Source organism: Heliconius melpomene, chromosome 10, assembly GCF_056956725.1.
Source record: "Heliconius melpomene rosina isolate 202511_hmr_F chromosome 10, ASM5695672v1, whole genome shotgun sequence".
Taxonomy (NCBI): Eukaryota; Metazoa; Arthropoda; class Insecta; order Lepidoptera; family Nymphalidae; genus Heliconius; species Heliconius melpomene.
Genome location: NC_140398.1, coordinates 12,439,047 through 12,453,565, shown reverse-complemented (window position 1 = coordinate 12,453,565; position 14,519 = coordinate 12,439,047). Strand labels below are relative to the sequence as shown.

Here is a 14,519-nt window from a genome sequence, read left to right as displayed (position 1 = left end):
CTTTGTTATTGAGTCTGTTTACAATCTTCTTTACTATTTTGAAAGTTCTTGTTTTAAGTTGAATTCAACGCACATAAATATTGGTAAAGAAATAAAATAGGAAACCAATCTATTCGAAAACACACGACATATGGTAGTATAAATATTTTTTTTAGGTCATTCAATATCTTTTTAAATATTTGTATTAAGGACTGTACTGTAAATGGGGTCAATAAAACAAAATTAGGATTTTTTGTCGCATTTTTAAGCAGTTTCCGTATTTAAATATAGAAAAATATATATATTGAAATATAAGATTTTATTATAAGATGTAAAATCACATCTAATTTATATACTCCACAGTCAATAATGTTATAAACTCATAAATTATATAAAAATACGAAGAAAAATAGTAATTTCAATTTGGATTTTACGTGGGTTCAATGGATACGACGATTTTACATAATAAAGTCATAAGAAATTGTAAGACATTGATAAGAACTTACTTATTCTTTTTTGAATTAAATATAATTATTATCATTGATTTATTATTATTTTGTAAACTGTCTTTCGATAAATTAATATTTACTTGATCTCGTTAATTCAATTTTTGAATTAAAGCTGTAGCTTTTTTTAAACTCAAATTATACAACTTAATTTTAAGTAACAAAGTGTACATTTTTGGCGATCGTGTCTCTGTAACGCTTGCTCCGCGCTTTTGCTTGGCTCATGCGAAACTGACGTGATACATACATGATTTACTTATAAAATCATTTGATATTATGATATAAAACTTTTTTATTGTGTGTTTTTGATTTGTCTTGTATAGTTATTCATCTTTAACATTATTTATTATTAAAATATTTACTGTACTCAAATAATTATATAAAGCTTTCTTTGTGTAGTAGTAGTACAGGTTTTTCGAGCTAGTAGTAGAAATTGAAAAAAGAAATGCATGACTATTTTTATACGTACGACAAGCTCTCTTATATACTGCCGTAACCATAATTTAAATTTATACGGCAATATATTAATCCGAATGAAAATTTAAGCTATTTGACTTGTTTTTATCTTTACATTATGTAGAGTTTGACATTCAATTTTTATTTTAATCTGTATGAAATATAAGTTGTCAGCTTATCGTATTGTCAGAAAAATGTTATAAAATTGTTCTTAACTTTTATGTTGTGACTTGTGACTTAATTGTGAGTGATTTTCATAAACTACCGAAATATTTTTATTTTAAAAAAACATTACATACTGACTATAGTGGAAATTGTCATATTTACTACGTAATAATTTATTGCTTTTTATTTTAAAAAACTTAAAACTTATCTATCGTTAAACGATGGCGAAACAGATTTCCCTTTGCATACTCAAACTTTAATAGCAATTTATTCAAGAGTTAATTTCTAATTTCTTACAGAATTACCTCCGTTTAAAAAGATTAATGCTCGAAAGTGAAATGTAATTCGCCTCTGATTCTGCAACACCTCCACCGAGGTAGAATATTGCTGACGACTACATGTTAAAATTGGTATATGTGGTAAATTGGTATATACAATCGCAATATGTTCCTGTTTATTTTACGTTAAATTTTAATCAAATTATATAACTAATATATGAATGCATTATTGTTTGTGTATAATAATATTCTAGGTTAATTATATTTTAATTGTGAAAGAAAAATATTAACTAATTTCAGAAAAGAAAAAAATGGCAGATAAAGAGCAAGTAATACAAGCTTTGAGAGCTACATTAATTTCAGTGAAAGGAGCATTAACTATTAAACAATGTAACCGTAAGTATCTATATGCAGTAAGAAATGTATATAGCTATATACATTTCTTATTGTGAACATCCTTTCAGTTTCTTAAGTAGGATGCTACAGTAATTGTATTTTTGGAATATTATTCTGTCTTTCTAGAAATAAGATATATTTTTTTATTTATTCTATGAGAACTTCTAGTAAATTTAAATTAATTATTCCCTTTACTATATCATATCCATGTCATTATTGAATATTCTTTTTATAGGTGACTATAAAGAATTACAAGGAGAGTGGATTCCATATAAAAAATTAGGCTATGCAACCCTTGACAAATTATTTCAAGATGTCCCTGGTTTTAAAATTACTCAAGTAAATGGTGAATGGGTTGTTGATGCTATAGCAAGCCAAGACACTCAACATATAGCATCCATGGTGGCACGGCAAAAAACCAGCAAAAAGCAAACATTGAAGTTAAATTATTCTGTAAGTTAATAATTACATTGTATTGATTATGACAGTATGTCTGTATAATGTGCACATGAATCGAATTATCATAATATGATGTATGATTGAGTGTACTGTCACAAGCGTGTGACTGTTGACACAACAGTTGTGGGTTCAATCCTCATTTGGAGAATAAGATATTTAATATTTTCACTAGGTTTTTTTTTAACACTAGGTTTCCTCTGCTTACCCTGTTATATACAGGATACAGCATGAAGTTAAAAACAAAATGTATGATGTAGTTTTAAACATGACTTCCAGGTATATATGAAGTTGTTATAAAGTAGTTATAACAATAATAACCATCAAAGTTACTTAAACTGATATATTTTTTTATTCTGCAATTTTCAATATTTAGTACTTCATTGTATCACAATGTATTGTGTGTACACATTAAATTATATTATAATTTGAATATTGTAAGTCTAAAAATTTAAAAATTATATGCAGGGTGTCCCAGGAGTCAATGATAAGACGAAAACAGGTGATAAACCAAGTCGTGACAGTTATAAGAAAAATATTTAAAAAAAATCTTTGTCATGTATTTTTCATATTATATTGATTTTAAAAAATGTCAGAAAAACCGACACCCTGCGACGATTTTTCAAGTCCTAAGACTACAAATATTACTCTCTCTTCATTTTTTTTTCTGTAATGTAATCATGAGTAACCCTTCTGTAAATTACAGTTTAAGATTTAAACATACCTGCAGTTCAATAAAATAAAATCAGTTTTCAATAAAATGTGGTGTTTATGCCAAACAATAAATTCAAAATATTTACTACACCCAACTTTAACCGACTGCACTATAAAAAAAATGTACTACACTGTTTTTGCAAGTAACTTTAAAAGTTTGCGCATTTAATCTGGATTCCTAAATGGTACGATACTTGCTGGATTACTTTTTTGTTGAAGAGAGAAAAATCGAAATACACGATAATCGGGATGACGTTCAGCGTTTTGGTATCTTTTCCGATACATTCTAGCTGCAGCATTAGCATTACATAACCATTCTCCATGGATGAAATGCATATTGGCAATGTGTCAAAGACCGAGTATATGGCCTGCGACAGCCCGGACTCGAGCACTATCGTTATAGGTGCTGGGTCAGTGTTACAATATCGATTCTGTATACTTCCTATATGGCAAAAATGTAAAATGTCCTGGGCCAGCCACTAAGTCGGAAAAGTTCAGGTTTGGACGGTATCCTGCGATCACAGACCACACCAGTGATCTCCCGCCACTTAGTCCAGGCAACGCTTATCCGACCATGGAGATCGTGATCGATGCCTCCGGACTCGTGCTAAGATACCTGAACTTTTCCGACTTAGTGGCTGGCCCAGGACATTTTACATTTTTGCCATATAGGAAGTATACAGAATCGATATTGTAACATTAAAATAATAAATAACACTTAGTTTAGCTTTGCATTTAAATGAGGTGCAGTGTGAAGCATCCACCTACCTCTTGCTATAGTGGGGGTAAATAGACAGGGCCTAATGTGCATAGCATTCCACACTTTTCTCCTAATTTAAAATGATAGAATGAAATACTATGCTTTTCCTAGCAGAGTGAGGAAAATAAAATAATTCATTCCGCTGAGTAGGAATTGATCCCACAACCTTCATGTCAACAGAATTTAACCCCCATGGCCTCTATGTGTGGATACTCCTTCTTTGGAACTATTTAAATAATAATAAACTTAATATAGTTGTATAATATATTTTAGAATCGGTTTCCAAAGAAACAAGGCTCTTGGAGGAAGCCTGCACCATCTTCAAATTACCAATCTAACTACAATAAACAATATTCCAATCAGTATTACCAGGTAAATAGATAATTTAAATTAATAATTGTTTTAGTAATGTCTATTTCAATAAGGTAGCATAATTAAGATATATTAATGAGCGTAATCTTTATTATGTGTTTTTTTTTTTATTATAGTACAATAAGCAAAATAAATCTAATGACACAAGGACTTTGGCTTATACTGGAAAGACAGCATCAAAAATAATAGATTATCATGAAAAAGGAGGTATGAACATAACTAAAACTTTAAATACAACACAATTAATAAGGAACACATTACCTGATGAAGTTAGTATTTTTCATTTATTGGCATTATTTTTTATGTTTTGATTATTAACATTACTTAAATTTATTAAATTATGAATTAATAAAATAAATTTTCCTTACCAGAATAAACATTCCATAAATAAAGAGAAAGAGTCTGAAGGCAGGAGCATTGGAAAGGTTTCAGCATCTCAACGACTGTTGAATTTACGTGATAGACTTAATACTGTTGATTTAATACCATTGCAACTTCCAGCTCACAATGATTGCTTGGTATGAGTCTTTGAAATAATTTGAATACAAATAAATAAATTTGGTTATTTATTAATATGAATATTTTTTTCGTATTTCTGAAGTGGATAATGAAAGTGAAAGTTATAATATAAATAAATGTATTTTTAATAACTATCTAAAAAAACATATAACTTTATTTCCTGGTTTGAGTATTCATTTAATGTAAAAAAATTCTAAAGTTTGCTTTTCATTCTTCATATACACCTAGTATAAATATAGACACAAGTTACACACTGCCGTAAATATTAGTTTTGTATTAGTATAAGTTTTAATTCAATTTACTTGCGTAGATTAACAAATAAATTAAATAATGACTTGCTCCGAAACTAATTAAATATGAGTAATTCCTCCAGGAATAGAATTCACAACCATAGTGTTTACAATCAGACACTTCAACTGCACCAAGATGGCTTCAATTTTAATAATCATAATAATATGTTTAGGACACAAGTCAACTCATAACTAGCATGGTACCGGCACACAGCTTGGAGCCGCCGCCCGACTCCACCTCGTCCATAGAGAAGTTAGAGTGGACGTGCCGCAAGCTTGGCCTGCCGCAGCCCGTGTTCAAGTCGTGTGACTTGCGACCCAAACACGGCCCCGTCACCTACGACTGTAATGTGAAGGTTACTAGCTACTTACTCTTATATATATATATATATATATATATATATATATATATATATATATATATATATATATATATATATATATATATATATATATACTAGTTTCACTTCGCTCATCCCTTCGATTTCAATGATCAAAAAATAAAATCTCTATCGTCGAGGCAAAGCGCGACGATGGGTTCCGCCACTCAGCACGCTATGCCTTCAGAATTTGGCGGAAAGTTGGCAACGGAGTGTCTTAACACTAAGCTCCCTCTGCCTACCCTGCTGTGTGTGGGATACAGCATGATGCTGATTGTATATAGTTTAAATATGTATTCAGGACGCGTTGTGGCGTAGCGATGCATTGCTACAGCGTCTGACTGTAAACGATGGTTATAGGTTCGGTTGTTTTATTTTCCTCGTGCGGATATTGCAGGTGGGTAAGTACTCGGCGGGCTCATACCCAGCGTCGTCGGCAACGGAGGCGGGCGCGCGTGAGGTGGCGGCCGCCAAGCTGCTGGCCGTCATCGAGGGCTCGGACGCGGGCGGCCTGCCCACCTCGCCCGCCGAGCGCGCCCTGCGCGGCCTGCGCGACATCGTAGCCGACCACGAGGCGGGCATTTGGGCCAGCACTGTGCCCCATCTCTACAGGTATATCAATTTGTCTGTACCTGTAAGCTAGATTTCACTTTTTATAGAGGCTTTATGGACAGTTTTTAAGGTTTCGTACTTTTTAAGGAAAAAAGAAACCCTTATGAAATCACTCTGTTGTCCGTCTGTGTGTCTGTCAAGATCTTTTATCTCAGGAACGCTTGGGGATATCGGGTTAAAATGCAAACCATATACTCAGATCTACGGCTCCATTTCTTGATAAAAAACATATTTCTATATTCACTTAAAATGCGTATTTCGACACTATGAAGGGAATCAAAATTAATAGGGTACTTCCAAATAACCGACAATTATGAAATTTGGCAGCTGGTACCTATAGGTAGTACTCGAAATCATATGACTCATATAAAAACTATATAGGTCGAAATTCCACCGCTTAAATCTGCAGGGATCTGGTTTCTTAATTAAACTTATATTAATGAATAAAACATGATTAGTAGAACAGATTACACTTGGGTTGCCTAGAAAAATTCTGCCACAATCACCTTAAATTATTTTTTTTCATAACTCATTTGGAGAAAATTGCATTTATATGTTTTTTATCTGAATCGCACATCATAAAGGGTTGCCAGCTCTCAGTCTGCCGCAAGTCCAGGGTTGCCTGGTTTAAACAGGTCACTTAATGTTAATAATTTGCACTCATGTGTTTTTTTAATGAATTATATATCAAACTAGCGGCCCGCTCGCGGTTTCACCCGCGTGAACTATGTTATTACTAATTTCTGTCTCCATGACTACGTTCTAGTGACGTCTATGCAAAATTTGAGACTCCTAGCATTTGTAGTAACGAAGTTTCATACAAACTTTCGACTCCAAAAACAACCCCTTAGAAATCGAATATTGCAAATTCCCGTCTTAGCGAGCACCTACGTCCTATAAGTAACTCCTATGCAAAATTTGAGATTCCTAGCACTTGTAGCTTCAGAGATTTCGTGATGAGTGAATGACCTTTCGATTTTATATATATACTAGCAGCCCGCCCGCGGCTTCGCCTGTGTGAACTATGCCTGTCTGTCTCCATGAGTACCTACGTCCTATAAGTGACGTCCACGCAAAATTTGCGACTCCTAGCATTTGTAGTAACGAAGTTTCATACAAACTTTCAACCCCAAAAACAACCCCTTAGAAGTCGTATATTACAAATTCCCGTCTTAGCGAGCACCTACGTCCTATAAGTAACTCCTATGCAAAATTTCAGATACCTAGCACATGTAGTTTCTGAGATTTCGTGATGAGTGAGTGACTTTTCGATTTTATATATATAGATAGATAAATTAAAGCTTATTTTTTTCTGAACACTATAATACATGATTGCCTGGAAAATAACTGCCGTAAACAGGGGTTGCCATCGTTTGAAATATTTCTTTCCAGTTCCGTTTGACTATGAGAATAGACGATGAAATGCGCGGTCTGCCTTTTGTTTTAAAGTAAAATATTATATAATAGAAGGTCAATCTTAAAATCAATGTTTATTCTAATTGTTCACCTGTTAAATGGCGGAGTTAAATGATGAAAGGGGGCAAAGTTTGGTATTTTGCCATTTTTTAGGCTTTACAGCAAGTTAAGTATCAGAAATAGCTCGAAACCCTCAATTATTGTACGGAACCCTCCGAGCGAAGCGAGCCCGACTCGCCCTTGTCTGGTTTTTTTATATAAAAATAATGGATGCATGTTATTCTGTTTGATTAAATTTATTATTTTTAGATAGTTTTATAAATTTTAAATTATTTTTTCTATAAAATAATATTAAATTAGTATTGTTTCAATCTAACTGTGTAATGATGTAGTTTATGTTTCAAGACAATGATTAATATATATTAATTATTATAAATAATTTCAGAGTGAAATATGGAGAGAATTTACCAAATAACTGGTTGGAATTGGCAGAAAATTGTCCTCATATTGTGAAAGATAGAGTTGTGAATGGTCTTTTAGTACTGTTACCTAATAATGAGGTATTTTTTTTATCTACAGCATCATTATAATAAAATATAAATAAAAATTAATACTTTATTTTAATTTTTTTCAATTTATTTATAATTTTAGGAGGTGAAATTACCATTGATCGAGACCATAACACTTGATAATACAATTGAAAGTGAATTACCACCATTACAATTTCCAGAAAAAGACTTTTGGAATGTATTTATAACTGTGGCTAACTCCACCCTTGAAGTCTGGCTTAGAATAATAGGACCACAATATAGTGTAAGTGTTTATTTATAACAATATAAAGAGTAAAGTTCTGTAAATGCATGCAATGTCTCCAGAATTCGGCGGAAAGTGGGGAACAGAGAGTGTTAACACTGTGTTCCCTCTGTCTACTCGGCTGTGTGAAGCTGTAAAGTTGTATAAACTATTAAGAGTACTGTTCTTTATTTGTAAGTTAATTTAGAATTGTGTAAATAACAGATTTCCATTTTTTATCTCAGGATGCTTTTGAAGTCCTCTTGGCAGACATGGCCGCTTATTATGATCATGGTGGTACTTCAGTGCATAAATCTATGATTATAAAAAATGCATGGTAATTATATTTTTTAATAGTTCTTTTAATTAAATTATAATTTACGACATTTTGGTAAAATTTTTTTTTGGGAAATTAACAAAAAAAATTAAATAATTAATTTTCATTGTCTATTAATATAGTAATAAATTTAAATCTAAAATATTATTATATGAAAGTAACTTGTTTTACATATTGTCATAATAAGGTATGCCGTAAATTTGGACGACGGTGGATGGCAACGAGCGAAAATATTAGAAATCGACGACGAAAAAGCGACCGTGTTCCTCGGAGATCACGGAGACGACGACGGTGTCCCTTTCGCCAAGATCAAAATACTAGAGCCGCAGTTCCGCAAACTGGCGGCTCAGGCCATCCTGTGCCGCCTCGACGGCTGCGAGGAGCTGGCCGCCAGTGACGCCGGCGCCGCCCTGGCCTCGCGCCGTCTGCCCGGCGAGGTTCTGGTGGCCGCGCCCGGCCCGCGCGCCGACCCCACTGACCCCGCCGTGGCCGTGGTGCTCTATGACACCTCCACCTCGCGCGACCTCAATCTCAACACCGAGCTGCTGCACGACTTCTGCATCGCCGGCGCCTTCTCCGTTACGCAGAAGCCCTGCGAGGTTAAGGTGGGCTGCGTCACCGACGAGGGCCGCGTGTGGATAGCGCGCGCGGGCGGCGCCGATGCCGTGCGCGCCGCGCTAGCGCTACTTACGGCCGGTCCCTACCGCCGCCCGCTGCCGGCCGCGCCGCACGCGCCGCCCTCTGCGCCCGGAGCGCTCTACATCGTGCGCACGCTGGCGGGCGACTGGGTCCGCTGCGCCGTCATCAGCGGGCTGGACGGCGAGGGCACGGTGCGCACGCAGCTCGTGGACAGCGGCCTCATCCTGCGCGCGCCGCTGTCCTCGCTCGTGCCGCTGTCCAGCTTCTCGCCCGCGCTCAATGCCTACCCGCACCAGGCCATGCAGGTCCGGCTGGGCACGGCGGAGCGCGCGGCTGGCAGCATGGTGGCTCGCCTGCGCGAGATGCTGCTGGGCGTGCGCGTACTGTGCCGCGCGCAGCCCACCCCCGCTGGCGCTCCTGCTGCCGCTGCTGGCGCGCCCCACGTCGAGCTGTTCGTGCGCCTCGGGCCGCAGCACATCCTTACCTCTGTCAACAACTCCATACTCATGGAGTATGAATGCTTACAGCTGTTAGTATTCTATTTTTTTATATATAAAATATTTTTTTTATATATATAAACATTATAGAAGAGAAGCTTAATATATTACTTATTATATGATTCTTTTGTAATATGTCCTACTTTTTCTCATTCTTATAACTTTTTTTAAAAATAATAACTATATGTAGAGGCAAAAGCGCGGTGTTGAGTTCCGCCACTTGACACGCGATGCCTCCATAATTTGGCGGAAAGTGGGGAACGAACGTCGTGTCTTAACAGTAGGTTCCCCCTGACTACCCTGCTGTGTGTTTGTAATATAGGATCTAATCCCAAAGTAAGTGCATGTTGGCATATCGTATTATATTCTTGTAACCTACTTTTTAAAAGAAAATAAGCACGTTAGTGAAATCTATTTACAATTAATGTGTATTTGTTACGCATAGATTTGTATTCATGATTGGTTTCAATGCAACGGATTAAGTTTATTTAGAGCGTGACCGCGACTTTCACTGCGCCGGCGTGCAAGTGTGAACGGGGTCAATGAACTGACGACCAATGACCTCAAGTTGTTTGCTTTATTCTAATATTCGTTTATTACATAATTCTTAAAACTACAATTGAATTTGTCTTTTTATTTTATAGTTATACACAGTATAGTTACAGTGATTATGGGTTCAAATCACAATTATGGGAATAATAAATAATTAAATATATTTAATAAAATTCCACAATTGATTTTAGACTTGCAACTAGAACAATTCAAATAAAAGTAAAAATAATATTGATAATAGTGCGTGGAATTAATTGCTGTTAATATTAACTCGGGAAGCTAATGATAGTTGAAAAGAGCAACTGTTGAGTTTCTTGCCGGCTCTTCTCAGCAGAACTGATACTTCCTTAAAAAATATTTAGCTGAACCCGGTAGTCGTGGGACGCGATTTTAATCACTGAAATGGCATATTGCTTTGTTCGTATTTTTTACCGTATAGTTTTTACTGTATAGTTAAATGGGATAATAGTAAAAGATCATAAGAATCATCTCGTATTAGTAAGAATCCTTGAACAGAGGTTACAATGATGAGATGATGTGTTTGCTTACAGGACCGTATATCACATATGAACGTCGTCATGGAAGACGTTTTTTTTTTAGCTTCACTCTGTATCCCACACTAAGCATAATAGGCAGAGGGAAAGTGGGAACTTAGTGTTAAGACACTCCGTTGCCATCATGACTTCCGTTTTCCACTTTACGCCAAATTTTAGAGGCATAGTCTAGTCTAAGGTTTGCCTCGATACCAGTCCCCTGTCCCTGCGCCCTCTTCTCCTCTTCTCTCGTTATGAATTATTGATATCTCGTTATATATATATACCATATATGGCAACAGGGGCAAAGTCCAAGAGGAGGAAGGGGAGAGCGAGTCGTCAAAGCACCTGGAGGCGCTGCACAGGAAGAAGGAGCGCATCTTCCGCACGGCGTCGTCGGGTGCGGGAGGGGGCGCGGGAGCGGGCGTGGAGCGGGGGGAATTGCCGCCGCCGGCTCTTCCCGCGCCCTATGCCTGCCTCGACGTCTATGTCGCCATGGCCGCCAACCCATGGAACTTTGTTGTGACTATATTTACTTTTTAATTTTTATATTTTTAAAGTGCTTACTCCAAATCGATTTTTTAAAGAAACATAAAAATTTGAATGTAGCGATACTGCGCCTCTAGGAAACCATCAAAGCATTCTGACCACTCAGCTACATTCTGATTAAGCTACATCTATATTCTTTTACACTTATAACAATTATTACTTATTATTGATATTAGCATCTGTATATATTATACCCAAGATTTAGCAAGAAAAAATGCTATTCATTGAATATTTTACGAGGAAATGAAATATACCTAATTACATTATTTTCATTTCTCCCTCTCTAAAAAGGACACAGCACAGTGTTAAGTTTATCACATATGGAATGTCTTGAGCACAGACGGAAAATAGGGAACGGTCACTCTGTTTGTACTTAAATCTCACTCTATGCCCATTAGTTTAATAAATTTGTAGGCGCGCCTGTACGGTAATAAACATTGAGCTCGGTATAATGTAACTTTTACATAAATAATTAAACAAGAGTAACCCTACACCTACCATACACTTTAAGCAAAAGTAAAATAAACAATTTGTAAATAAATAAATAAATAAATAATCTTTGTATTTAAATCAATCATATATTGTGTTATAATCTTTTAGACTTATACGGTTGAATCGCACTATTTCGGCACAATTTGCAGACTGGACTACTGAATTATTGAAATATTGGAAAATACTGGATTTACTTAATAAAGCGATTCATGAAAAAAGATCATGTTTTGTTCTATAGTTTTTTTTTATAACTATGACATATCTCATTTTATTTAATTATATTTATAATTCAATGTTGTTACGATTTTTTAAACTTTTTATTTAAATTTTTTCCCTCATGTTACTAATAAACATATTCGACACTCGAAAATAAAGATTTCGATGTATCACAGTGCAAGATTAGTGACATTGTACTTATTGTAGAAAGGGAAATTAAACAAAATTAAAATAATTTCAATATATTTTTATTATAATTAGGTGCAACCAAATAACACGAGATACACTCTTCAAACAATGATGGCGTCGTTGCAAGTAGAGTGTCCCAAAATCCCAGAGTCGGAAGCTCCCACTAACCCGAGCAAGGGCGAGCTTTACACAGCATATTATGATAAAGATGACTCTTGGTACAGGTGAGTTGGGACGACAGTTGAGTAATATTTCATAACATATATATAGTGTTTTTAGATGACAGTCGTGCGACGATTCTACACGCAATGTCTCCAGAGTTCGGCGGGAAATGAGTAATGGAGTGTGTGAGAGAAATACAAGGTTCCCACTGCTCCAAAAATATTGACATATAAAAATTTATGTCTTTAGGGTTTTAAATTCGCACTTTTGAATTTCAATTACAGTGTTTGACTTTTAAATCTATTTTATACTTATTATCTCTTCAAAGTTTTATGCATAAAAATCATGCTTAAATAAAAAAGAATTAAAGCCGTTCAAGAAATATCTGCTTTACACTTGACCGTTTATTGCGGGCGCAAATTTTTGTCGGAATGCGAATGCCGTGCGGTTGTATTACGTGGGCTACATGTTTTCTACACTCGCCACGTTGATCATTACGTTATATCGTCTTAAACTATCGTCTAAGTTATTGGCCATTTAGGGATTTCAAATGCAATGTCAGACTAAAATATTTGCAGGGTGACGATCGCGGGCGCAGTGTCGGCAGAGATGGTGTCGGTGTACTTCTGCGACTACGGCGACTTGGCGCTCTTCGCCACCGTACAGCTGCGGCCCGTGCCCGCCGCCGCGCCGCTAGCGCGCTCTCTGCCACCGCAGGCCATCAAGGCGCGCCTGTACGGTACGTGCGTGCTTTTGTGTATCAATTGTTTTATTACATTTTTCCTTTATTTTTCTTATTTAAATATTTTAATATTACAATTTATTGTACACAGTAAAGAGTAAATAAATAAACCTATTGCATTTATAGTCGCACGCTGGTGCCCCTGTGCCTACGACCAGCTGATTGTTATAACATTATAATCATTTAATTGCTATCCTTTTAAAATAAAAAAAAAATGAAACTCCATTTGTTCAAAATTCTATTTTACAATATATTACCTACATCCACTTTATCTTATCTCTATCCAAAGCTTTATGTTCATTAAGAAATAGATTATTTTTTAAATTAATTTATTATAGAAAATTGCAATTGTTAGTCCCTATTTTAAAAATATATTTTTTTGTTCTATAAATATAGATGTTAAACCTCTTCATCAAGACTGGTCCGTAGAAGATTGTATAAGATTCCAAGAGCTGTGTGTTGAGCAACAATTTGTGGGTATATGCAAGGAAGTGGGCAAGGACCCTCTAAATCCCAGCGAGCCACTACTGACGCTTGACCTTATAGATACATCCACTGATGAGGATATATACCTTAATAAGCAGCTGGTGGCTGAAGGACGCGCACGTCTCGCCTCTACACCCACTTCTTAAACTGAGACCCCAATGCTTGTATTCTTTTCCTTTAGCATGAGAACATTTATCTTATTGTTGTTTTATATCCATTTGCTATGTTATTATTATTTATATTATTAGGACACACTTGTTATTTATTTATGAAGACAGTTCGGTAGTTATTGTTGATTTCCATTATAAAAATTTAAGGTTATGTTTTAATGTTTTTATTTGCCTAAATTTACGTGTTAATAAAAGTAATACTCATGGCTCACATTTGATTTTGTGAATTAAAAATATATATTAAAGTGCAAGGTTGTCTTATCGCTATCTTAAAGTGTAGCGAAACATGACAAATAATTGTAGTTTAAACACTTGTTGCATTTATTGTAAACTGTGAAATACTTTCAGTCAAATGTGATGAAAACAGGACTGAACAGATCTGATCTCACAATGACTTTATTTAGTAAATCAGTCATATTTTCAAAATTATTCCAGTGGCCAATAATATTATTTCTTAAAACTGTAAGTTTTGTGAACAGCTAAATAATTTTGTTATTGCTTAACATAGTTTTTAAGGTAATTGTACTAAATATATATTGTTATGTTTCTTCATGTTACTTGTGATATTATAAAATTCTGTAGTGACTATCTGATTTCTATTTTATATTAAAACTTTACCAATTTGTTAACCAAAAAACTAAAAAAAAAATAAATAAAAAAACTTCATATAAAGACAAGTATGGTAAGACTTATTTACTCTTTGAATACAGACAATGATATCATATTTAAACTTAAAATAGAGATAATAGGAAACATGAGTAGTTTGTAAAACCATATTTACACATTTACATTGGTGGTCATAGTAATTATTATCTGTATGTATTTCTCCTGCACTTAAAATAAAAATACAGTTTTATCATAAAT

General features: G+C 35.0%; 1 protein-coding gene across 8 annotated transcripts; it reads left to right on the top strand.

Moving 5' to 3' along the window:
• The first annotated feature begins 1,061 nt into the window (after nucleotides 1-1,061).
• Nucleotides 1,062-14,518, top strand: tapas (tudor domain-containing protein 7 tapas). Of its 8 annotated transcripts, none has more exons than XM_085190631.1 (17): nucleotides 1,062-1,184; nucleotides 1,406-1,482; nucleotides 1,685-1,780; nucleotides 2,016-2,233; nucleotides 3,984-4,082; nucleotides 4,199-4,351; nucleotides 4,454-4,600; nucleotides 5,065-5,247; nucleotides 5,669-5,883; nucleotides 7,745-7,859; nucleotides 7,951-8,112; nucleotides 8,337-8,428; nucleotides 8,616-9,596; nucleotides 10,952-11,171; nucleotides 12,168-12,319; nucleotides 12,836-12,996; nucleotides 13,396-14,518. In XM_085190631.1, exons 3-17 carry the CDS (start codon nucleotides 1,696-1,698, stop codon nucleotides 13,629-13,631), a joined length of 3,219 nt encoding a protein of 1,072 aa, XP_085046757.1. In that variant the 5' UTR covers nucleotides 1,062-1,184; nucleotides 1,406-1,482; nucleotides 1,685-1,695; the 3' UTR covers nucleotides 13,632-14,518. The 8 variants fall into 8 exon arrangements, with proteins under 8 accessions (XP_085046757.1, XP_085046754.1, XP_085046753.1 ...); XM_085190628.1 differs by having other exon boundaries at nucleotides 1,406-1,516; XM_085190627.1 differs by having other exon boundaries at nucleotides 1,406-1,525.
• The last annotated feature ends 1 nt before the right edge of the window (nucleotide 14,519 follows it).